At 51.5% G+C, this 26,287-nt stretch overlaps 3 protein-coding genes across 3 annotated transcripts; 2 read left to right on the forward strand and 1 right to left on the reverse strand.

The window, feature by feature from the left end:
* Positions 1–1,573: 1,573 nt before the first annotated feature.
* On the forward strand, positions 1,574–4,594 carry BCR38DRAFT_356579 (armadillo-type protein; the record flags this gene model as incomplete). Its single annotated transcript, XM_040857030.1, has 6 exons — positions 1,574–1,625; positions 1,741–1,799; positions 1,874–3,847; positions 3,921–4,179; positions 4,245–4,353; positions 4,408–4,594. The coding sequence occupies 6 exons, from the start codon at positions 1,574–1,576 to the stop codon at positions 4,592–4,594; spliced, it is 2,640 nt and encodes an 879-aa protein (XP_040709734.1).
* A 14,011-nt stretch (positions 4,595–18,605) lies between these two features.
* On the forward strand, positions 18,606–20,023 carry BCR38DRAFT_491018 (uncharacterized protein; the record flags this gene model as incomplete). The annotated part of the gene is made up of 3 exons (XM_040864608.1): positions 18,606–18,904; positions 18,983–19,191; positions 19,281–20,023. 3 exons carry the CDS (start codon positions 18,606–18,608, stop codon positions 20,021–20,023), a joined length of 1,251 nt encoding a protein of 416 aa, XP_040709735.1.
* Positions 20,024–21,861: 1,838 nt separating this feature from the next.
* BCR38DRAFT_356642 (ASST-domain-containing protein) lies at positions 21,862–23,478 on the reverse strand (the record flags this gene model as incomplete). The annotated part of the gene is made up of 2 exons (XM_040857036.1): positions 21,862–22,551; positions 22,615–23,478. The coding sequence occupies 2 exons, from the start codon at positions 23,476–23,478 to the stop codon at positions 21,862–21,864; spliced, it is 1,554 nt and encodes a 517-aa protein (XP_040709736.1).
* Between the last annotated feature and the right edge of the window lie 2,809 nt (positions 23,479–26,287).

A 26,287-nucleotide genomic window follows, 5' to 3' on the forward strand; every position in this document is an offset into this window, starting at 1 on the left:
ACTAGAGCCTGTTCAGCTGTGAAGTCGCGGGCAGCTATTGATGCTACAGTGTTGGTTTTCTAAACAAAAAAATGACACGGGTAAATCAAAAATCTCTCCTTTATTGCCCAAACATAACTGGTCTTACAGGGGGGTTTCCTAGGTTGGTGCATGGTCGGCCAATTAATCTGCTTTGAAATTTTTGGAACAAAATCGGCAGCGAAGTCGAGGGTGAGTAGAAAAGTTCGAAAACCAGTGAGGAGAATGCATAGTCTAGACATCTAACATTACGAGCCTTTTTTTTCTTTTCCTTGAAATGAGCATTTGGGCTGGGCGTAGACTGAGCTGCCAGAAAGATAACGATGGACTCATCCATTGATGCTTTCGCTTTTCCACGACAGCTGCGTCGAAGTTTCAGTGGCGAAGTCCATATTTCCGGGGTATATATGCTGGTTTATATGTCCGTACGGAAGAGTGAAACGGTAGGGGAGCATACTTCGTGCAGCCAAATTCATCAACCTCCGTGTCGCCCTTTGCAAGAGCCCCAAATGTCCTTTGCCGCCTCCTGAACCCCGCCTCGAATTGTCATTTTCTCCGAGGGAGCAGATGGCGGGGGTTTCTTTGATTGGCTAATAAGCGACTAATAAGATTTCGCGGTGAACTTCTCAGCACGTCTTATAGGCGACATGCGATTTCTGAGGTTAAGATTCGCAGTGTGTTAGGTAGGCGCTTCGTGAAGTAGACCAAGACGTCATTCATGCAAGAGGCAACTGATATGTATGGGATATTGGAGTAGGACACCGCATGCTTCCAGGCTGGCAAGCTGGCGCAGGCTGGTAGTGCAATTTGATCCTAATACTTATGCATAGATCCTGTACAAATGGATATGAGGGATAGGGGAGCTCGCTAGCGAAACTCCCGCATAAGACCTGCAGCCTTAAGAGGCGGTGATATGAGTGTTTGATCTAAGCTCCTTGGGTGCATGTGCCATTGATAGGTAGGCACCTTTGACTCTTTCACCGTTGTTTCCAGCCTTATTGCCCGCATTCTTGAAAATCACATCGTTGCAGAGGAAGAGGGAAAAGAAGTAAGAAATATCACACTCGACCGCGACCTGGCGTTGATAGACTTTTCTTCGAAACATTCCTTCTCATCGCCTTCAAACGCAAACCAAGATCGTTTTTACTGCCCGATTGCAAATTACCGTGTGTTGTTGCTCTTGAAGACCAGACTGGCTGCATTTGCCAAATCGACCCGCGCCCACGAGCGAGCGAGACCCGGTTGAGGCTTGTGATAAAATCAACAAAAGGACCCGCATCCACCACTCGACCCTACCCACTTTCTGGGCAACGACCGCCGCTTTCTGCAATATTCTCTCCCCTTCCTCCCAAACAACAACGTACCTTCCGGCGCCCATTCATCAGCCGTCGATATTAGTTCTGGGAGACCACCTCGATTCTCTCGAGCGCCTGCATCGTCAATTTCGGTTTTTTACCATTTCCCCCCAGTCTCCCAGACGGATCCACAAAAAAATCACCACGCTGGATACCCCGTAAATCTCCTACGAGAAGAGAGGCTATTGAGAGCAGACATCATGGCTGAAAACGGCGATATCAACGCTGTCCTCAGCAATTCGCTGTCGCCTGGTAAGTTCTTACGGAACCCCCCTTCTGCCACCCATCCTGTCCCCTCGTGGCCGCCCCGTGTCGACGTCACGATGGCTCGGACGACCTCTTGCTGACCCCCCCTCCCTTCCAACAGACGCGACGGCGCGAAATGCTGCCGAGCAACAGCTCAGCCAGGCGGCTGAGAACAACTTCGTGAGTCCATTCCCGCCCAGCAGATCGAGTAGAACATCTGGACTTTGATCTCTGACTCGAATATTCTCTCGTAGCCCCTCTATCTGGCCACCCTGGCCCAGGCGTTAGCGACCGAAACCAGCGAGGCTAAGATCCGAGTTGCGGCAGGTCTAGCCCTCAAGAACGCCTTCTCGGCTCGCGAATTCGCGCGACAGCAAGAACTGCAGCAAAAATGGCTGCAACATACAGACCAGGAGACCAAGACTCGCGTCAAGACGGTGGCTCTGCAGACGCTGGCCTCGGACAACTCACAAGCTGGACAGGCTTCGGCCCAGGTCATCGCCGCCATTGCCGGCATCGAACTCCCGCGCAACCAATGGCCCGACCTCATGGGTACGTTGGTTGCGAACGTTAGCAGCGGCGCACCCCATCAGAAGCAGGCCTCGTTGACCTGCATCGGTTACATCTGCGAGAGTCAAGAGCCCGATCTGCGCACTGCCCTCATCAGCCACTCCAACGCCATCCTTACGGCCGTCGTGCAGGGCGCGCGCAAGGAGGAGGAGAACCTCGAAGTCCGCCTGTCGGCTATCTCCGCCCTCGGTGACTCCCTCGAGTTCGTCGGCAACAATTTCAAGCATGAAGGCGAGCGAAACTACATTATGCAGGTGGTCTGCGAGGCCACACAAGCCGACGACACGCGCATCCAACAAGGCGCTTTCGGCTGCCTCAACCGCATCATGGGTCTTTACTACGAAAACATGCGCTTCTACATGGAGAAGGCCCTGTTTGGTCTGACGATTCTAGGCATGAAGAACGAGGACGAGGATGTGGCCAAGCTGGCGGTGGAATTCTGGAGCACCGTGTGCGAGGAGGAGGTCAACATCGAGGAGGATAACGCTCAGGTGGAGAGCTCCGACCAGATGCGTCCGTTCTACAACTTCGCACGTGTCGCGACCAATGAGGTGGTGCCCACACTGCTTACGCTCCTGACAAAGCAAGACGAGGATGCTACAGATGACGAGTACAACTTGTCTCGAGCCGCCTACCAGTCTCTTCAGCTTTACTCCCAGGCCGTCGGCGCCAACATCATCCCGCCCGTCATCCAGTTCGTAGAGTCGCATCTTCGCTCCGATGACTGGCACTTCCGCGAGGCTGCCGTCGCTGCCTTTGGCGCCATCATGGAGGGACCCGAAGAGAAGGTGCTGGAGCCCATCGTCAAGCAGGCGCTGCCCATTCTCATCACCATGATGGAAGACAGCTCTACTTACGTCAAGGACTCCACGGCGTACGCCCTTGGCCGCATCACTGAGGCTTGTTCGGAATCCATCGACCCCGAAACCCATCTGGACCCCTTGATCCGGTCGCTCTTTGCCGGTATCCACGACATCAAGATGGCAAGCTCATGCTGCTGGGCCTTGATGAATCTTACGGAGCGTTTCTCTGGAGATTTCGACGCAAACTCCAACCCCCTTACGCCTCACTTCAATCAAAGCGTCACGAATCTACTGGCCGTCACGGGCGCCAACGCCGAAACCTCGGTGCGCACCACTGCTTACGAGGTCCTCAGTGCTTTCGTGCAGCATGCGGCCACCGAGAGTTTCCAGGCCGTCGCCGCGCTGTCAGATGTCATAATCAAGCGATTGGAGGAGACGATTCCTATGCAAAGCCAGGTCGTCAGCATAGAAGACAAGATTGCCTTGGAGGAGATGCAAACCAGCCTCAACACCGTGCTGCAGTCCATCATTCAGAGATTGGAGAAGGAGATTGCGCCTCAGGGTGATCGTATCATGCAAGTCTCGCTTCAGATCTTGAGCACCGTGAACGGTAAGTCGATCGTTCCGGAAGCCATTTTCGCCACCATCAGTGGTTTGGCGAACGCCATGGAGGAGGATTTCGCCAAATATATGGATGCGTTCACTCCATTCCTATACAATGCTCTTGGCAACCAAGAGGAGCCCAGTCTCTGCTCTATGGCTATTGGCCTTGTCAGCGACATTACCCGATCCATGGGCGAGCGCAGCCAGCCGTACTGCGACAACTTCATGAACTACTTGCTGAACAACTTGAGGGTATGTGAACTCCTTTTCTCTGTCTCGTAATTTACTCTGGAGTGTCATGTCGATAACTTTGTGGACCATATAGCTGACTGACTCGCAGAGCACGGCCCTGTCGAACCAATTCAAGCCTGCCATTCTTCAATGCTTTGGTGATATTGCCAACGCCATTGGCGGCCACTTCGAGACATATCTATCGGTAGTCGCACAGGTCCTGCAACAGGCCTCGACTGTCACCGCTAGTCCCGAGGGCAGCTACGAGATGTATGATTACGTCATTTCGCTGAGAGAAGGCATCATGGACGCTTGGGGCGGCATTATTGGTGCTATGAAGATCAGCAGTAAGAGTATGTGTAATCCTGGACCTCACTAACACCCCTCTTCACCACACAGTGTCTAACATTATTCACAGCCCAAGTTCTTCAGCCTTACGTCCAATCCATCTTCCAGCTATTGAACATCATCTCCCAAGACATGAACCGTAGTGAGGCTTTGATGCGATCCTCTATGGGTGTTATTGGGTAAGTACTACTGCCGCACACAAAGTTAACAATGATTCGCTGACTGTGTTGTAGTGATCTAGCTGACGCCTACCCGAACGGCGAGCTCGTCGATGCCCTCCGTCAAGATTGGCTGACGGCCATGATCAAGGAGACGAAGAGCAACCGAGAGTTCCAGTCACGCACCATCGATACCGCTCGATGGGCCCGAGAGCAGGTCAAGCAGCAGCTCGGAGGCCAGCAGTCGACAATGCAGACTTGAAACGAGCACTGCGCCACTCAGCCACCAATACACGCCAATTTCTCAGTCCGATTGAGGTGTGGCACACGTGGAGGCTTCCTCAACTCCGACGCAGAACCCAGTACCCTCTCCAATAGTCAAGCAAGGTGTCACATCATCCTGGCCTTGCGCAATATTGGAAGCCGAGCCTCAGAAATCCCCATCAGAGCACTTTCCCGTCGGCCCCCATCACCAAAGGAGAGACACCTGTATATAAACCCCTTCTTCCCCCCCCCCCCCCCTACATTATTAATCCAATACCCCTGAGCATCCCATACCCACGGCACTACACATACCCTACACTCAAATCCAACCCCCACAATGTTCGTCTTTGCAATGGAGTTTTCCTTTGGCATCGCGGAGATTTAAGCGCGCCCCGGTTTAGACAAGACCGACATCATGTACGCCCCATGCCTCGGCAGCAGGGCCACGAAGTCATGTAAGAAGATGAGGTATAGAGGCAAATATGGATCGAGGAGAGGGTTGGCTCGGCATTTTGTTCAAGTGAACACCAGGAGAAACTGGTTTTTTTTGCTGGAGCCGCCCCTGGCTCGCTGATGGTACCGGGGTCGGTGGATTGGGACAATTAGCACTGAGCGTATGTCTGTCTCGGAAGACAAGATAAAACTCGACCGGACAGGTTGGGTCTGCCCGATTTCTATCTTCAAGAGCGCTCTTGTCGTTTTTTCTCTTGAAGATCAGGCACATTTCGTTTGCATGATTGACGGAACGGCCGAGAGAAAACTGACTGGCAGTGCTTGACTGATATGAAGAGTACAAAAAAGCAAATTCAAGACCCTTCTACCCCATGATGGTGATACGAGGAGCCGCGATATGTGTGTGTGAGATGTGACGAGTGGTTGCTGGAAGTTGAGATTTGGCCGGATAATTTGGATTTATTTCGTCGTCGCCGGTAGTTTTCTAGCTGTATGTATATCGTATGTAATGGTAAGGAAAGGAAAGAAGATATATACATACACTCACTGTTATTTATCCTGTCTGCACACTGTCAGGTCGGCCCAGGTAAGACCAGTGAATTATATGGGCATCCAATTGGGTATTTTGCCTATTAAAACGCCCGTCTGATGCCGATGTAGGGTTGTCCAAAACTGACTCTCCAAAACACATTTGAATTACATTTACACCATGCCAGGTTTGTAAGCATTGGGGCGGGGGGACGGCGCCGAACCTGAACGATGAACTAAGAAGTAGCAAATACACTGCCCAAGCCCATCCCCTCTCCAAAACCCTGTACCCCTCGGCCCAACACGACCAAACCGTAACCGAGCTCATAACAGAAGGTGGCTTCAACAAAGTACTCAGTATCTCGCTTATCTATCTCGTTTATCAACGATATCAACGAGAGCGAGAAGCGAGGCGAATTACGTTGTCCGGCAGCCAGAGGACGAATGGACTATCCTGCGCTCGGTGGATATCCTACGATATCTCTGACAGTACACCAACCTCAGAGGGCCCGAGGTGATTGGTTTCGACAACACCCAAAATAACGAGCTCGGATGCGGGTATATGGCCCCGGAGAGACTCCCTGGGACTAACTGCCGGACGAGCTGACCTAACAGCAGAAACTCACCCTTGCGGTGGACAAGTGTCGGATAAAACAAACCAGGTCAACCGGGTCCTAGTGCCCCGGAGCCCTCATAGTACGTTCTTCAGTACTTCCGGGGCTACACCTTCTCGAAGCGCTATAGGTTTGGCTTATCTTAGGCTTAGGCCTAAAGATATAACATCCAGAATAAAGACAAACGGCGGTAGGTATATAAACGCTGTATTAATCGATACGACCATAGCCTATTAACTATAAGATAAGTACGGATATACGCGACCCTATTAGATACGAATAGAGTATCCGTCTTGGAAACGCTACAGTAACGCCGAAGGTCTCGGTAAGGTTCCTAGGGGTCTGGTTTGACCGCAAATTAACGTGGCACGCCCATACCGAACGGGTTAAATCAAAAATGGCGACTCAGAAGCTAGCCCTAACAAAGCTAGTGAACATGGCGTGGGGCTGCGATCTCACACGGGCGAGACTACTGTACAGGTCGGTTATTCGCAGCGCGATCGCCTTCGGGGCGGCTGCGTGGCACACTATAAGCGAGGAACCAGCGGGACCAGCTAAGAGCCTAGTCGGGATACAGAATGAGTGCCTCCGAATAGTCTGTGGCGCCTATAAAGCGACACCGGTCCGACACCTAGAAATAGAGGCAGCTATCCCGCCACTAGACCTATATCTCAGTGCCCGGGCGGCGAAATTTGAAGAACGGTGTGACGGGCTCACTGCGAAACTATACAGCTCAACATGGCCAAATACTGTTAATTATCTAACTGAGGAGGAAAGTAAAATATGCGAGTTGTCCCGGGAACACGGACTATGTTTTGTGTGCCCTCGATGGTTCCTTTGGTGGATCCGGACGCACGGTCCTTGCAGCTCCGGATCCCATATCAGGCACAGCCTGTCACAAACGGCTACGGAATAACGGCAAAAGGAGCCTGCTTCGGAGCGCGAGCGCGAGAGCGTCACACATACTCCGACAGGACACGCCGGCGAGACGGAAGCGGGCGTCACAATCGCTCAGACCAGCGGGGTACACGATAGAGAAGGAGGCTAGGGGCTCCGAGTGGATAGGCAAGGCGAAGGAAGTCCCGGCCGCCCTCCTAGACCACTGGGAGAAGAGATGGCTCTCCGGGGCAGCACAACACGACCGCCAGCGACGCGCTATCGCCGAGGAGCAGGAGGGCCCCTCGATGCGAATGCCGAAACAGGGCAAGTACTCAGACCTAAACCGACCGGAGGCGTCTACCCTATGCCAGATCAGGACCGGAAAAATAGGACTATCAGCTTTCTTATTTAAGATAGGAGCCTTCTGTCACGACCTGGGTTGCATCGCATTGGTACAGACCTCGATTAGGTGCTATCGACGAAGATTCTACTCTAAGGAGCGAAGGAAAGAAGATGACAACTTAGGTTTGAGGGAGCGCGACTAAGTCATCCACGCTTGGCGGGGCTCCTACAAGGGTTATGATTGGCTTCCCATCTGACACTGCCACGGCAGGTGTTCCAGCTGTAAGTCACCTGGTTGTAGTGAGTCTGCGAGGGTTGACCTTCACACTCCCGTATGTCAAACCGTGCCCTAATGGCTGGACTAAATACATACGCTGCTACGTAGGTTCGCTCTATTAGCGACTGCGTTACGTCCACCACAATACTATGTTAGTTCTCACCCTACTAACAAAGTCCCCCTGAGAAGATCGATATTATCCGGGCCTAAGCGCTATCCGGCCAGTCCTGAGTAGCCACCTTGTGATAGTCCCGCTGACTACTGGTTTCCCCGTCGCCGTTGCCAGGTCTCTACGTGTATGCAGCGGCCATGGTGCGATAGTGGCCCGTAGGCGCTCTCTCGATTCTTCCAGCAGGCCGCAAAAGAGGATTACGTGCTTTGCCGTCTCGGGGGCCTCTCCACAGCGGCATAACGGCGAGTACACACCGAAGGTGTGAAGGTCAACCCTCGCAGACTCACTACAACCAGGTGACTTACAGCTGGAACACCTGCCGTGGCAGTGTCAGATGGGAAGCCAATCATAACCCTTGTAGGAGCCCCGCCAAGCGTGGATGACTTAGTCGCGCTCCCTCAAACCTAAGTTGTCATCTTCTTTCCTTCGCTCCTTAGAGTAGAATCTTCGTCGATAGCACCTAATCGAGGTCTATACCAATGCGATGCAACCCAGGTCGTGACACTTAACAGGGTAGCTAGATACTCTGCCTAGGACTCTAACGGCTGATCCGGATATAAATATTAACTGGCTGCATGAACCAGACGAGACTACAGAGGAAGCTATAGCCAGCTCCGTGTGACAGTTGTCACGTGATTGACCGAGACTGGTCCGAACAGATTGATAAGTGGTTGCAGATACCAAATTCAGGGACTTTGGTATTGTTCTCTTTTGGTGAAGATATCTAGTATGGTGGCACAGTGGCTAGGACTTTAGCCCCTAGCGCGCCGTGACACTCCGCCAAGAGGTTTCTACGGATAGCGTCGGCAAGGTTAGCGATAACTTCAGTTCTCAGTAGCAATAATTAACCCAAAAAGGACTAACCACAAATTACTTAACTATTTGTCCAATCACGCGGCCAATCTTTTACTAATTGGACAATCAACCAACTTAGGGGGGATGGTTAGTTAGTTGGGTTTATCCGACCCTTGGCGGTGGAAATTAGAGAGCTGTATTTGAGTATAACGGGATAATCCAAACCAATTATTTGCAGCACGAACCTCCCGACATACCGCTGGACGAGATAATGTCAGCGGTTTCAAACGGCGAAGCTATGAGATGACCCATGCAAGGGGGGCCATCGAAAGATGACTATCAGATGTGCTCTGATACCATTACCGACGTGTAAAAGATGAACCTTCATTCGAGCAGTGCTACTGTGTCTGGCACGCAGACTTATGCCCACGGAAAATCATGGTCGACTTACAATCTAGACCAATGATTACCAGAGTCATATCCAACGAAGGACGGTAGTTGGTGTCTCATAATACTGATGATACATTGTTACACTTATCTGAAAGGAAATGGCTAGCTTGCGTTGAAGATATAGAAATTGGCCAAGAGGTTGATAAAATAAACAGCGCATCCCACTGACATATGCAGGTTAGGCCTCGTCTACTAAATTATTATCCCCCACCTACGCCAGACTAGCCCACACTATCAGACACCATTCCATCCATTTTGCGCGTTTATTCTAAATAACTACTCGGTAACTAACTTGAAACAAGAACCAAAAACATACTGAACTACAATACGACCAGCCCCAAACGCAAACAAAAGCGTGTCCTCATCTCAAGAGTGGAAATTTAACAGTCCCTCTTAATCGAGCTATATCCTATATAATGGTGGTTCAGTTGCTGCTTGGGGCCATTGTACAGCCATTCAATCGGTTCTAATTTACACCCAAGCGAGACATGTAGGTCAGATCCTTGTTGGACCATATATAACCCAATATGACCACAATAGTCTGAGGAGGGCCTCGTTCAACTTTTGGGTGGCCTAAGGGTCAAGGCAAAGAAAGCACTGTAAGAGGTGGACGAGGGACTCACAAGTCAGAGCCAAAAGTAGCAACTAGCAATTAAGAACATTAAAAAACGATTTGCGAACAAAGCAAATGAATTTTAGTTTCATTAGACGAGTGGGAACAATCTCTGATGTCTGTTCCATTGCTCTACTCGCTGAGTCGATATCATTGCCCTCGAGCAAGGTGAAAAGCACCGTACCAAGCACTTTTCCATTCGACTGATTGCAACACCGTGATCTGGCAACATGACATATGAAGGCCCCACGGAATGAAGTCAGATGCAATGCATTGCCATCCATCTTCAGTGTCCGGATCTGAGCCGATGAAAAGAAGGTACCATCCCCCACCACCCCACCGGTAATGTTAATTGAGCACAATACTGCAAAAACACTACATTTTTTTTTATTATTAAATACGCCGTAGGCTCGAAGCCCCCGGTACCTCTACTAGTACTCCCGTATGTCAAACCGTGCCCTAATGGCTGGACTAAATACATACGCTGCGTCGTCGGTTCGCCCTATTGGCGACTGCGTTACGTCCACTACCATACTACGTTGGTTCTCAACCTACCAACAAAGTCCCCCCTGAGAAGATCGATGCTATCTGGGCCTTGAAGCTGTCCGACCCGTCCCTAGCAGCCACCTTACAATAGTCCCACTAACTACTGGTTCTCCTGTTGCCGTTGCGAGGTCTCTGCGAGAGTATAGTGGCCGTGGTGCGATGGCGGCCCGTAATCGTTCCCTCGGTCCTTCCAACAGCCCGCAAAAGAGGATTACGTGCTCTGCCGTCTCAGGGGCGTCGCCACAGCGGCATAGCGGCGAGTACACGCCAAAAGCCCCTGTCTTGAATAAGAAGGCTGCTAGTCCTATTTTTTCCGTCCTGATCTGGCACAGCGTAGACGCCTCCAGTCGGTTCAGGCCGAAATACCTGCCCCCTTTCGGTATCTGCATCGAAGGGCCCTCCGGTTCCTCAGCGATAGCGCGTCGCTGGCGATCGTGATGCTCTGCTCCGGTGAGCCATCTCTTCCTCCAGTGGCCGAGGAGGGCAGCCGGGACCTCCTTTTCCTCACTCATCCACTCGGAGCCCCGGGCCTCCTTCTCCATAGTGTACCCTGCCGGTCGGAGTAGCTGCGACGCCTGCTTCCTCTTCGCCGGCCTATCCTGCCGGAGTATATGTGACGCTTTAGCGCTCGCGCTGCGAAGCAGATTTCTCTTCCCGCTAAGCCGTAGCCGTTCTTCAAACTTAGCAGCCCGGGCACTAAGATAGAGGTCTAGTGGCGGGATTGCTGCTTCTGCTTCCAGGTGGCGAACCGGCGTCGCTTTGTGGGCGCCACAGACTACCCGGAGGCACTCGTTCTGTATCCCCATCAGGCTCTTAGCTGGCCCTGCCGGTTCCTCACTTATAGTATGCCACGCAGTCGCCCCGAAGGCGATCGCGCTACGGATAACCACCGTATATAACAGCCTCGCCCGTATAAGATCGCAGCCCCACGACATATTGACTAGCTTTGTCAGGGCTAGCTTTTGAGTTGCCATTTTTGTTTTAACACGCTCAACATGGGCGTGCCACGTCAGTTTGCGGTCGAACCAGACTCCTAGGAACCTGGCTGAGACTACCGGCGACACTGTGGCGTCCCCAAGGCGAATACTTTGCGGCAAGGGCTCTCGGGCCCTAGTAAAGTGCATTAGCTCACTCTTGTCAGGAGCGAACTCCATCCCGTGCCTCACTGCCCACCGCTGACACGTAGCCCATGCGCTCTCCAACCGGCGGCAGGTCGTGTCTGGATCGGTGCCGACGCTTAGCAGGTTCGTGTCGTCCGCGAACCCGACTACTAAAAGTAGTGGATGCTGCTCCGCTAGCTCCTCTTACAGCGTTGAAATGTATAATATAAACAGTATCGGGGATAGCGGTGACCCCTGGGGGACGCCAGCTCGTAGGGGGATTGGCTCTGACTCCTTGCCATCGAACCGGAGGCGTACCGTCCTATCCTCCACGAAGCTGCGTACCCACTCCTGAACCCACTCCGGGTAGCCTTTCCGGGCTAATATGGAAATCAGCCGTCTGTAATTGACCGTATCGAATGCCCCCTTGATGTCTAGCTGTAGCAGCGAGGCGATGCCCCCGCGTCTCCACGCCGTATAGACCACGTCCTCAACTATACGTATTGCCAGTTCGGTGGACCTCCCAGCGCGGTTACCCATTTGGCCGTTTGGTAGTAGGCCGGCCGCCTCAGCTACTTTGGTGATACGCTGGCTCATCGCCGTCTCTATTACCTTCCCTACCGTGCTAAGCAGGGCAATGGGGCGCCAGCCGCCAGGGGTCTGCTTCTGAGCTGTCGTTTTATTAGGCTTAGGGATAACAACCACCCTCGCTGAGCGGAAGCGCTCCGGGTAGTACCCCAGCCTAAAGCTAGCTGTTGCCAGATCCGCTAGGATCTCCCATAGGGGTTCACCGCAGGCCTTTAGCAGGCCAGTGGGGATCAGGTCGTCGCCGGGAGCCTTCCGAGCAGCCGTTCCTTTGATGATAGACTCGATATCCATTGTGGTCACCTCCCTAGGGACGTTCAGCTCTGGTCTCGTCTGTAATAGGCCGCGATCGAGGTCCGATAGATCTATACACGGGTCTGGGAAGAACCTCTCAGCTAGTAATTTTGCCTTCTCATCATGTGTACGTGCCGTAAGCGTGTCGCCGGCGTCCCTCCGGAGATCTGGCAAGCCGTGGGCCTCAGGGGGGGCCCAGCTCCGTAGCCTAGCCCACCTCTGCAGTGCCCACAGGCTTTTGTGATCCTTCGCCGTCCCCTCGAGCTTCTCGTGCCAGCTACGCGTCTGCGCTTCGCTGATTTCGAGCCGTTGTTTTTGGCCGGCTCTTGTATATTCGTCCCAGTTGGTCTGCGACCTTGCCTGGAGGTAGTCCCGCCGTCGTCTCTTCGTCTCAGCGCAAGCCTTGCTAACCTGCGGGCACCACCACGGGACCCCAGCGCCTCGGCCAACGGTGCGTCTCGGGACCGCCACGTCGGCGATCTCTTGGAGGTTCCGGATAACCCAGTCAACAGCCTGGTCCAACTCCGTTATCGTCTCAACTGGCAAATAATTCATAAATCTCTGGCTTGATTCGGCTACGATGAGCCACTTATCCGCCATCGCCCAGTTCCACCCTTCGACACTGCGGCGGCCCTCCTTGACTGCTTCCCCGTTGGATATTACCCTAATCACTTGCGCTCTGTGGTCTGAGCCCTCTAGGCCCGGGTCCCCATCGTAATCAATCCTAGCCCCTTTCGTCACCCAGGCTAGGTCGATATTTGAGTCTCGTTGTTTGTGCCTTTGCCGTGTGATTTCCCCGAACGGCGTAACGAGCTCTAATCGCCAGCGTCGCGCAAACTCCACTACGTTGTCGCTGCCCCGTGACGACCGTCCGTGAACGTCCCACAGCGGGTGATGTGTATTGAAGTCCCCTACGAGGACCTGTGTCCCCTCCGGCGCCCCATTAGGGAGGTCTTGGAGCGGGCTGACCCAGCGGCTCCCGGTCTGGTTTGGTGAATAGATAGACCAGATTGTAAGGGCGTCCGGGCCTGCCCCGAACGTAATACTGCTCCAGTCCATCCCGGTACGGGGTCGCAACGTAGCCACGTCGTATCGTTTATGGACGTATAGCGCAGCTCTGCCGCTGCCGTACACTACTTCGTACCTGGACGACTTCGGGCAATAAATCGCCTTCGTCCGCCGGTTGATCCATGGCTCTTGAACCGCTATTATATCATAGTCACCCCCCTTATCCAGCGCTAGCGTTGCGTTCGCCTTTGAATCTGCGATATTCCAGTAGAGAATAGAGACTACCATTAAGCTGTCGATGGTATATCTTCGTTCGTACGTCCCTTAGTGAGGAAGCTACGCATTGCTGACGCAGACCGTTCGGTTCGCTCCTGCTCCACTCGCGATCCGCCCAGGGGGCGGCCCCGGGGTCGTACAACTGTAAACCCGTCGCTGGTCAATGAGCTAGGTGGTGTGAGCCTGCCCTCACTAGATAACCCGTCCGAGTAGCTGCGGACCTCAAATTGTCGGGGGCGGTGAGCGTACGCCTCGCGTACGCGTAGCCGCTGCTGTTCTGCCGTAGGGCAGTCCCTGTCCCACGCCGTGTGCTTCCCTTTGCAGTTCACACAACGTTTTTTGCCGCTAGGTGCCTTCTCGGGGCAGTCTTTTTCACCCCCTGGGTGTGCCGTTGCAGCGCAGACGCCGCAACGCGCCGTCTTCTTGCAGTGTTTCGCGATATGGCCGTATTCGTAGCACTGGTAGCACTGCCGAACCCGAAGATTGCCGTCGTACGGCTCGCAATCGAATATCTGGGCCTCCCAAATAAGCCCTTCGGAGCATAGTTCCATCGCCGCCTCCACGCTATCCACGTGTAGTATCAGGGCCGCATACGGTGCTTGCGGCGCCCGGGGGAGGTTTCTTTTAGCCTTAGAGAGGTGCTTTGTATTGTCCCGCTTCAGGTCTTTAAGTAGCTGGCTCTCGTCGTGGACCTCTCGCAGCCGTTTCGCAGGCAGCCCCTTCGCGATCACTGCAACTTCTCTGCGGTTGAGAAGTGCCTTATCGCCGAAGGCACTACGCACCCACCTGCTGTCCGTGGTCGCCGCTGAGGCCGACTGCTTAAACGTCACTACGGTATCGCCACTGCGCAGCCTGCGGGCCGCCACTGCATCGGTGCTGCCGCGTGCACTGTTCACCGCTTTTACGACCTCAGCCGCCGATCTGTTCTTCATATTAGGGTCCTCTGTCCCCCGGATCACTACCTCTCTCTCCCTTCGCTGGGGCACTACAACCCGCTGCTGCCACACTGGGGCTTCACCGGGTCCCCGTCCCTGGGCCGATCCTGAGGCGATTGAGGCCCAGGATGACTACATTTTTACTTACAGATAATTCCGTACATATTGAAGCTATTTATACCGTAGTTATACCATTATGTAGCTATTGTTATGGAGTTTAAGAATATCGCCACCTCTTGACTGTACGACCACTTCGTGTGACTACAGCGGCCGGCAAATCATCGGCCGTAGCCTCTGATTCTGATGAATCAACCCCTTCATCCTCAACTTCCACAACTTTCCCATTATTGGCTGGTTCTTGACGGTTATTAGGGGGTATAGGCTCCCCTGCAGCTAGTGCTTCTGATACTGTTATAAAACGGCGATTCGGATTTGGCAGTGACTTGTGCTTGTTACCCCTTTTCAAGCGGTCTAGTTCCTCCTGTAATGCCGTAGCCTTAGTGCGTTCGGCTACCAACTCTGCCTCTAAGGCTTCAACTCCCTTGGCAACCTTCTGTAGCCTATAGCGGCTATGTGGGCTTGACTTGTTCGCAAAGTTGCGGATTTGACGGCTCGTACGGGGTGTAGAATCACTGTCAAGTCCAGGGGCTTGTGGCGGCGGTGGAGTGCCCCTTTTATCAACATCTACCTGGATTTCTGGATGCCGTAGTGCCTTGGCCCTTGAAATTGGCCAATTTACAGTAGTTCTCCAGCCAGATTTAATGACCTTATCGGTTATAGCCTTGCGTGCAGTACTATAACACCGGATAAAGTTGACTTTATCAACTGGCGCCGCATCCGTCATTCTATCCAGTTTACTGACTTCTGCCCTATAGGCCGACTTCAATACGTTAAAGGGGACATTGTCATTTGGCTGTAAGCCATGGGAAGTGTGTGCCGGTAAGTAACAACAGTATACATTGTACATAAAGCACGTAGTCATCCACTCATCCTATATAGCCCAGTTAGTACAGTTATACTGCAATAACTAGAAGACTTACAGAGGCGTGGGATCCATGGCCATCTAGTATAATTAGCCTAGCATCAGAGGGGTCTGCTGGCTGCGTCTGAGGCAAGTATACGTCAATAAGCCACTGATGGCCTATATGGTTGTCTGTCCAGCCATTTGGTGACGTTATATAGCGCCAGTGGGGACAGATCTCTCGGAATTGGTCAATGAACCACTGTTTTTGGAGCTCTTTGCCCTTAAACACTATACCTGGCTCTAGAAGGCGGCCATCGGCTGTAGTGGCTTCAATAAAGGTAGTCCAACTACGGCCCTGTGAGCTCTTAATTATAGCCTTCTGTTGGGCGTCAGAACTCCCCAATATGAGCCCTTCAAGGCCTATAGTATAGTAATTAGCATAGATAATTGCTTAACAGACTAATAGATAGTTACCAAAGCCAGCCATTATGCCTCCCTTATCGACATTAACTGTATTTTCTGGCTTAATCCAGCCGTATTCTCTCTCACGGATATCAAAGTACCAATGTACGGCTTTTGGTTTAAACGAGTTGAATCGAGCTGTCTCCCGCTTTCTACCCATCTTGGTACGAATTTCTGGATGTCTAGAGACAAATCGGTTAAGCCAATTCTTCCCTAATTCATTGGTATCCCCCTGTTGAGCCAGAAGTGTAGAAACGCAAGCGCGTACGTGATTGTGCGTAGGGGCATATCCCAAGGACTCTTGTCTGATGATCCAGTCGACTATACGGCTTTCTTGGGCTATAGAAACCCGCTTGCTGGTCGGTATAGGGTTGTCTGGCCACCCTTTGCCTTTGATTCTGTCGGAAAGGGTCTGCTGCGGCACTCCATGCTTCTGGGCGGATTTGTACTGCGACAGGCCATTATCGGTAACATCTAGAATAGCCTCAGCTATCTGGTCCTCTGTCCAGCTACGGCGCGGCATTTTGGTGTACTGAAGCGTAGTACTTATAGAATAATAGTCAAAGGGGCATCGTGGCCTCAAAAGTAGTAAAATCAGAATTTTACGGCTGGCGGAACTCCGTAGTACCGATGTGGAGTATCGTGTAACCTTTCTAAAAATGCTAAATTGAAAACTCTATTCAATTCGCTATTTATTCGTGCAACCGGCTTGTAAATAGCTTCAATTTCTATTAAGACCCGTATAATTGAAGTTGAAGTAACGTAGTCCATAAGCGAACGGGTCACCCAACCAAACGGGTCACGCCCATAGCATAAAATAGAACTAAACTTCCTAACTTTACCACGCAACTAATTCTAGATGGATTCTGCTCAAAAAGAATCTCAATTACTCCTTGCAACTCAGGCTATCAGAAATGACTCAACACTTAGTATCCGACGTGCTGCAACAATCTACAAAGTCTCGAATACTACTCTCCAGGCGCGTCTTCAAAAACGTCAATCACGTCGCAATATCGAAGCCAACGGTCGTAATTCAACAAAACTAGAAGAAAATACGATTATTCAAAGGATAATTGAGCTAGATTCGCAAGAATTTCCTCCCCGGCTAAGTGCTGTTGAAGATATGGCAAACCGACTGCTACGCGACTCGCATATCACAAAGGAGGACTTTCTTCCGGCATTTTGCGACGCGTTCAAGAAGAGCCTGACCGAAAGCAATATTCGTGCAGGCTTTCAAGGGGCTGGGCTTGTGCCTTTAAGCCCAGATATTGTTATTGAGAAGCTGGATGCGAAATTACAGACTCCAACGTCCTCCCGGCCCCCTACGCGGGAAACCCTTCCTTAGGCTTCTCGGACGCCAAACAACCCAACCGAGGCTACTTCGCAATCCGAATTTATTAAATATCGAATTGCTAGGCATCAAAATAGCTCCCCGACATCAATTTACGATGCTATCGATCAGTTTTCGAAAGGAGCGCGGAGTATTATGTATAAGATGGCTTTACTCCAAGCTGAGGTCGCCGAACTTCGAGAGGCAAATGCTCTAATTAGCAAGCGGCACAGGGCCAAAAAAACACGAGTACGGCTTGAAGGATCACTTAATTCACAAGACGTACAAGATCTTCAAGATCAAAAGGACGTTGCGCAGCAAGTACAGCAGGAAATGCGTGGAAATAGCGCTGGATCAAATCGTGGCCAGCCACGGCAACGGCGCTGTGGCGTATGCGGGAAGACCGGGCATAATGCGCGAACCTGTCAGGTAGAGATAGAATCATCTGGGCAAGAGTATTCTGAGTAGTTTTAATTGATTTACGGCGTTGTGGTTGCGAAATCGTGTTGAATTCCATGTTTTGCTAGTTGGCGTGACCCGTTCGCTTGTGGACTACGTTAATTATAGTGTAGGTGCTGCTAATTTGGTTACCGGTGGGGTGGTGGGGGATGGTAGCACATTACGTCACCGCCGGGAGGCTTCGTAATATAACAGGGGTTTCCGTGCAATTCATAATGATTTTCACATTGGAACAAAATAATCTCACCATAATCTCAATTCCTTTGCCAGGAATCCTTCGAATCCACTGTGGGTTGTGTTGAGATGGCCAGCCGGTATACATACCTCGGCTCAGTGGGCTACCAGGAGCTTGATTTCTTTGAGATGTGAATTCGCAGCAGCATTACCATTAGCAGGTATATATAACAGTGGGGGTATTAGATTACAAAGTGAAAATCTGTAGGTAGATTGCTTCATGAGGCGGGAGATCCCGGCCGGTTTGGGCTGTAGGATCGGCTCGGCGGGTTGGATTCGCTGCCGCTAACAGATCCTTCCTGGTTGATTCTGTCGAACCCTTGAAACTTTCCAAGCTCTAGGGCGACAAAATGGCTTTTGGTGGATTGCAATAGGCTTTCACACTGCCAATTCATCCACACGGAGACGGGCTTTCATCTCACCGGATTATGTGCTATACGAATCCGACTCCGTTGGCGACGGAGGGCTACCGCCCATAACGTCTTGGCAAATACAGCCGAAAGACGGATATAAGCGTAAGAACTACGATGAAATAGGCCATCATCGGGTTATCTAGGAAGGGAATATCCAGACCGTTCCACATGACAGGAGCTCATCCTTTACTTAGCAGTCGACAAACCCGCATCAAAGCAGCGCGGCAGTATCCAACATCAAATGGCAATTCCACACACGCACACTACAAACAGAGGAACCATGTCTATCCCTAAAAACTTCCGTGTCATTGTCATTGGTGGTGGCCCAGTCGGGCTCGCTTTGGGTCACGGCTTGTCAGCAGCAAACATCGACTTCGTGATCCTTGAGAAGCACCACAACATCATCAACGACTCCGGCGCCGCCATTATGCTCTGGCCACACTCGATTCGGATTTTTGACCAGCTTGGCTTGTTGGCAGAAGTCAAGAAGATGGGCATGTCGGTGCATGCCAAGGCTAACACCTTGCTCAATGGAAAGGTTACCGGGCGAGCCAACTTGTTCGACATGCTGGAAGAAGCGTCAGTTGCACCTTGTACCGGACCAAGGGAGAACGGACTTGCAGGTGGACATTGTGACTAACTCAATACTCTTTAAAGACACGGCTACCCCTGCCTAAACTTCAATCGACCAAAGTTGACAAGGGTCCTGTACGAGGGCCTGCCCTCACGCGAAGAGAGGATCAAGACCAACGCAACCGTGGTCGACATCGAGACGCACGACCACGGCGTCCGTGTCCTTCTCTCCGACGGCAGCGTCGAAGAAGGCTCCATCGTCATCGGCGCCGACGGCGTACACAGCACGACACGTGCAATAATGCAACGCCTCGCCAAAGCCTCTTCCTCTTCTGTCCCGGACGTAGCACCGGAAGAAGTCGAAACTGACAATGAGCAACAGCCGATGCAGTCCAGCTTCCAGGTGCTGTATGGCCGCGCCGCTTACATCGAGGGCACGGAGAGTTCACCTTTTTCGAGACGCGGGGCACGGGCATGACGACGCAGATGACGGCGTTTGACGATAGTATTCACTTTTCACTGTGTCGGACCCTGGCGGAGCCGACAACAGAGAGGAAAATGTACACGGCGGAGGAGACGGCGGAGATGGCGGTGGACTTTGCGAATGTGCAGGTCATGACGAATCTCAAGTTTAAGGATGTCTGGCCCAAGTGCAACTGGACACGGTTGGTGAATCAGAATGAGGGGTGGGTAGACAAGTGGCATCATGGGAGGGTTATGCTGGTGGGTGATGGGGTGCATTGCATGATGCCCAATGCGGGGATGGGGTTAAATTGTTCGATACAGTCGGTGGTTTGTTTGGTCAATGAGCTTAGCGACGCGTTGAAGTCGAATGAAAACTTGGATTGCAAAGGGATAGATGGAGTGTTTTCTAGGTACGAGAAGATACGGAAGGAGGAGGCAAAGATCGTCTACGACATGTCGAGGATGATCGTTCGGGGGACGACGTGGAGCTCTTGGATGGCTTGGTTAATGGATCAGTGTTTTGTACCATATGTGGGCCAGGAGAACATGGTGAGAAAAAGGGTGTCTGGCCCGGTGATCAGTCAGGGTAGGGTGTTCAACTTCATCCCTTGGGATGGTGGGAGTAAGGGGACTATACCATGGGTTCATACGAATTTGTGAATTCCACTAGCACGGACTCAGGTAGCTGTTGAGGGCGTGCAATGCGTTATCTTGATAAGAAAGGTAGACAGGTGGACTAAGACAATACCCTTCTTCAAAGCTCATACCGATTCGTACCATATCGTACATAGTTCAGCGTGTCCTTCTGATGTGTTGATGAGCTGAGCATAGTCCTCATCTCCCATATTTCGTGTGAATAATGATCTGCTATTCTGGGAAAAATGGGTGCCAGGTTGAATCTGTTGTATGACAGTCTCTCATTATCGGGCCCCGCGAAGATACGTTCTCCACCCCCGGTTTCTCGAGACGAAGCTTTCACGATTGCTTCAGCTGCGTGACTGGGGGACATTTTCTTTGTAGTTAAATTAGGGTTAAGAGTTGATGAAGTCAAAGTCGCTCTTGTAGGCCTTGAGGCACTCCCTTTGCTTTTGTATCCCAGACAGGTTTCACTTCAATAGCGCTGAATGGACCCTGAATAACTTGATTCCCTGTATATATCCTTGTGTTCTCATCGTTCCTTTTCAGGTTACGTTTCTCTTCTTCAGAGAGGAAGACCTCAAAGCAAGAATATCGAACAAAGGCCCTGTACCGCTCCGTGACGATTATGTTCTGAGTCGGTTGTTCGGGCATGATGTGAATAGCCGGTTACAGGGCTTAGTAGAGTACCTGACGTATCAAGTCGTCTCATAACCAACTGGCCTAAAGGGTTAGGTATAATGATATTTAGTAAAACCTTCCCGGAACACTCCCTGTGCATGTATTAGCATGTTGGTGAATATATGATGGGAGCGTTGGAGAGATACAGCACATACCGGTGAATGTGATTTCAGAAGTATTGTGATCAAATTTTGCCACATAGAAAGGCAGACGTGAGGTTGATGACACAAACTGTGAGAATTTAGTTATTATACCTAGTTGCTGAGAGATTCAATCCTCTATTGATGACTCTGTGTAGATCCTCTGTTGATTGATCTATCTATCTGCTCTGTTGTGTCTTCTGTGTAGCTATTTTATCTATGAGGAAGGGTTTTGACCCCACCAGTGCAATTGCCGCTACACCGCCTTCAGCCTAGGGCATAACCGTGGCGCTCAATCCCACAGTTGCAACCTATAAAACTTTGGTGAAGAGCTTAGTTTCCAATTACTCTGACCCATAAGACATGCTAATTGTAGCCAGGTTTTACTTAACGTACCCCACAAGCAAGTTGGCCACTTTTTCTTGGCACCGTATGAATAACTTCAATAACTTAACTAAACTAAAAAATAATAATTCAAACTAATCGGAATCCTCTTCCTCGTACGTATCTTTATCATTCTCGCAAGTACGAGCATTATGTCCGGGCTCTCCGCAGATCCTACAGCGCCGTCGGCGTGGTTCGGCCGGTCTCGTACGACGACGACTTACACGTATATCATCCTCCTTCGAGATATGGGTTATATGCGCCCGTATTAGGTCTTCAATTTCTTGACTAGATTGTCGAGTATCGCGTCGAGATAGTAGTCCGCGTTTTCGGTTAGCTAGAGTTGTACGAGGGACATTGTAGAGTTGGGCAGCGCGTCGGATGCTTAATTCAGGTTTCGATTGAAGCGCCTGACACGCTAGAATCATGTCGCTTTCTTTCCAATTCGATCCCATCTTGGTATGTGTAAAGATGTTAATTAAAAGGTTGTTCGTACGGTGCCAAGAAAAAGTGGTCAACTTGCTTGTGGGGTACGTTATACACAACAAAAATCAAATTTACACTATGATTGTTCCGCATCATAACATTGATTAACATTAGGATAAGTTATCGAGAAGTTGTGTTTGAAGGGTGCCCTTCATATTTGACACTCGACACTCAGCACTCAGTCAGAGCCGACACAACAGTCGACATCTTCGAAGTAGTGTTCAGCCCCAAAGCCTCAACACTCACATACTCTGCCCACCCCCCGATCTTGGCCACGGTCTCGAACCCGCTCTTAGCCACGGTCGCAGCCAAAGAGAGGTTCTCCTCCGTAGCCGAGGCGTACACGTTCCAGGACTGGTGCTCCGTCGCACCGTTCCAGCTCATGTACACCTCGGTCTGGTTCGTCGCCGTATCTTTGCAAGCAAACACCTTGGGCGCCGTCTTGGGGTTACCCACCCACTCCTGGCGGAAGATACGGTACGAAAACACGCTGTATTCGACGTATCCAAACCTAGCATCCATGACGACAGATCCGTTTGCGTTGAACTCCTTGAACTTGGGCGTGGACCCGTAGCCCATCAAGACATTCTTGTTCTCAAGCACCTGCATATTACCCTGAGACTTGGAGTAGATGGCTTCGTTGGGGTCGATGAATTCCTGCGTCATGTTGGCGACGAAGGAGTCGGTGTTGACGGAGATGAAGAGACCGCTGGTTTGGTTGACGCCGCTCACGGTGCCCGAGTTGTCGTTGTTGTAGATGCTGATAAGCAGTTTGTTGCCGTCTTCAGCGTGGATGCGGGCGTCGTGCTGGTAGCAGAAGGAGAGGTCAGTTCCGAGGGTGAAGTCACCGCCGGTGCGTCCCTGCGTTTGTGTTAGTTTCTATGGGTTCCGGTTACGTGATGGGATTGTCTTTTCAAGACGTACCTGAAGAGTCCATTCCACGCTGCCATCTTTGGCAATCTTGAAGAAGGCACAGTAGTGCCTCGAGTCAATCAAGTATGAGCCATCGGCGAACTTCTCCACCGAGTTGATGTGGAAGGGGCCCCAGGGTACGGTCTGGTTCTGGCCCAGGTCGTCCAGGGGGTAGACGGAAAGCACATCCGTCAAGGGGATCTGGTCGAGGTGGGCCAGGTGGCTCCACCGGAAGAGAATCTCGTTGGTCTTGATGTCGATCTCGTAGAACAGCGAGTCAATAATCCAACCATCTGCAGGGCCTCCGACGGACGTCAGATCGATTTGGCTGACATTGTTGGCAGTGACCAACAAGGTGCCCTCAGGGGTGATGAGGGCCTCGTGCATGTCGAGGTACCACTGATACTCGTCGAGGAAGGTGAGGTTGGCGCCGCCCAAGGCCACCCAGTTTTCAGTCGTGCCGTTAATGGTGACAGTGTACAGATGCTCGTACGAGTCATCGAGGATCTCGACGACTCCGTACCCGAAACCTAACGGCTCGGAAAATGTCGCGCCGGTGTAGTAAGTCAAGACTGGCTTGCCGTCCAGAGTCTGGGTTTTGAAGCCGGTCAAGTCGCCCAGCTCACCCTGCCAGACGAGCTCATTCTCGTCCGTCATGATGAAAAGGCTGTAGTTGTGGCCAAGCTGGCCATTTTGGTCGAAGAAAATGTAACCAGGGGCTGTCGGGCCAGACTTTGTGATTTCAAGTGAAGGCGGCTGCAGCGAGGGCTCCGACTTGAAGGTCTGGTATGGCCATGTTTCGTCAGTCTGGGCGTTGACTGAGACGGAGGCCAGGGAGCAGACGAGGGAGAAAACAAGGGAGGATGGGAGATGCATCTTGGCTGCTGCTGTTCTCTGCGTGGACGAGCAAGAGATGAGGAGACAGAAAAGCAGCAATCGCGGTCGACATCACGGACTTAAGTAACTGCTCATGACGATACTCATAGGCGCAAGGCCCGATGTCGGGAGTTTTTTTCTCTTCACGATTCTTCCGTTCCCTGTCCTTAGTCTAGATCCCTCATGCTGGCCCAAGCCATGTGGATGAACAGACTCGCATGCCGAAGCGTCATTATCTGATGGATCAGATCATCAGATAAGATTATCGTGAGGATAAACTGGGGAAACAGTGGACAGAAGCTCATCATCCTGGTAGATAAACGCTTGGCATTAGAACCAACCACTACCTTTGAAGCACTGGCGGACACGCTTGGATAATTACGGTAATGAACTGCAGACTTTGTGCCGAACAGACTAGTCCCGCACCCGCTGCAGAGTTTTTCTTGTGGTCATCATGATTTGCCTCCAATCATAATTCCTGGCATCACGGCTTCATGTCTCTATCTAGCAAGTCCAGAAGACGAGGCCATCTTCTACTCACTCCACTGGCCAGGCCATAGGGAGAGGGGCTCAGCGAGTCGCGAATGTTGTGCTTAGTTTTCATTATGTTGCAATACGGTGTGTCGCCCAATCTGAGACCAACCCGAGGCGTGGATAGGAGTGGAGATGCCAACAGCTTTTTGTTGTTAATACGGAGTTTCCGGCTAAAAGTATGCGAACCAGCCAAGGCCCTTGCAACTGTGTGGAATAGCCCTTGGCGTGGATTTGGCACTGTCCTGTCACCATGTCAGCCCTTCCACCACACAGGTTGTTTTTCTAATGTGTGGCTCTGCAGGGGGCTTCTCTACTTCCAAAGTCCAATTTCCGGAGATGGCGCCGGCCTGTGGAACAGGGCGCGATACCGCTCTCCCGGGCCATGCGTTAACTACACTATGCACACTTGCGGCGGTACACTGAAGGACATTGTGGAGATAGCTGGTTAAAAGACATCTGGCTTTTATGAATTGCCACGCAAGGTCAGAGCCCGAGGTTGTGTGGTTGGTCTTCAATCCTTCTCGAACTTGTCCAGGATGGAGCCCGTACAGGACTATCAACAGTGTTAACGCCAGAAACGGTCTCTCAAATCGAGCGAGTCATTACCAAAAACAGTATCCCTTATGGGTACTCGACCGGTCGGATCCTAGTGGAGTTGAAGGCGAAGGTTCGTAACTGCAAAATATCGCGAAGATCAGTGCTACGCTGCCTCACGAAGGAAGGGTGCAACGACGTCGAGCCTACCACCAAGCCGGCCTAAATTCGGCCTAAAATGTCACTCGCTACCTTCGCGTCAAGGATGATGCTACCGACTTTAATGTCGTGGATGCATTTCATTCAGAGCGACGAGACCTCTATGATGCTTGCAAGAGTCGGACCAACCTCACCAACCTCACTATCCACCCTTGGTTGGTTGGTGATCAAATTAGTGAGTAAAACGCTGGTGATGTTGACCAACCAGTGATCCTGGCGAGGTTAGGTGAGGTTAGGTGAGGTTAGTGACTTTTTGGTTAGATTTACTGCTAAGAGATGAAGCTACCGCAACCTCGCCGGCGCGGTCCCCCGGGAATATGCTGGCGGAGTCGATTATAGCCTCCTCTGTAGCCTCGTCCGGTTCATCCAGCCAGTTAATTTCCATAGCTCTCTCAGCCGTTAGGGCCCTAAGCAGAGTATCTAGCTAGCTTATTAAGCCGGCTCTGTACTAAATTCGTAGTATCTAGCACATATCTATGATACCGGCGTTAAGGCATAGCCCCTATGAAGTGACTATTCTACCGGCAGATAAAAATAATCGCTCACGTTTATATCCTTCTGGATATTATGGCCATAGGCCTACGCCTATGATAAAACGGCCGTACCGCGTCCGGAGAACGTGAAGCCACATAAACACTGAAAAGGCGCTCTTAAGCCCCCGGGAGTACCGGAGTGGCGATATAGCGATGCCAGAGTCGGCGTTATGGGGGAAATTAGACGCTCCATGGCATAAGGTTAGCGGGTTAAGCGTCAGGGGAATGCCAAGATAACAGCTAAGTTTCAAATTACTAAATATTTTGCAGAGATTTGCAAGCTAACAAGTCTTACAGGGGGTCCTAGTAGGCTAGCAGGGACATCTAGCACCTTCAAACCCTAAAAGTACAGCTATCAAGGACCCCCAGCACGGTTAAAATAGCTATATAAGCTTTAGCAACCATAAACTACACAGGTTGCCCAACTAGGGCCTCCGGTGAGGTTAGTATTAGTGACTAAAGCCCGGGAATGGTGAGGGTTGTGACGAGGCTGTAAGGAAAGAGCCGTTGTGGCGGGCCGGTCTCAGCTGACAAGCTGAGTCGGGAGGGGTTCGCCCCGATCCGGTAAAACCCCGGAACCGCCCAGCTTAAGAGGAGAACTCGAGACGCTCGCACCTAGTTTGGATTCTTCAAGAATCAGTCTTGCAATATACGCACCTATACACTGGCCTACTTCTAGCTACCCTTTGCACTACCTGACTATTATATTGTGAGACGTGTGGTATCCTCGTTACAGAGGCAGAGGTACTGCGAGTACAAATCTAGGTTACGATATCAGTCTAACTCTGTTACCGAATACTAAACTGAAGAAGAAAGAGAAGGGGTTACAAGTACAGGTATATACGGGTGGGGTATCTATACTAGGGTGTCCCTGTTCATCGTCCAGCTGCTAGGTATGTATCGTAACCGTCCGCGAACCTTAAATATGAACCGTATCCTTCCTTCGATCTCGACCGATGCTCTCGGTTAGTCCCCCTCCGGAGGGGCTT

The sequence above is a fragment of the Pseudomassariella vexata genome, assembly GCF_002105095.1.
Source record: "Pseudomassariella vexata strain CBS 129021 chromosome Unknown BCR38scaffold_26, whole genome shotgun sequence".
Classification (NCBI taxonomy): domain Eukaryota; kingdom Fungi; phylum Ascomycota; class Sordariomycetes; order Amphisphaeriales; family Pseudomassariaceae; genus Pseudomassariella; species Pseudomassariella vexata.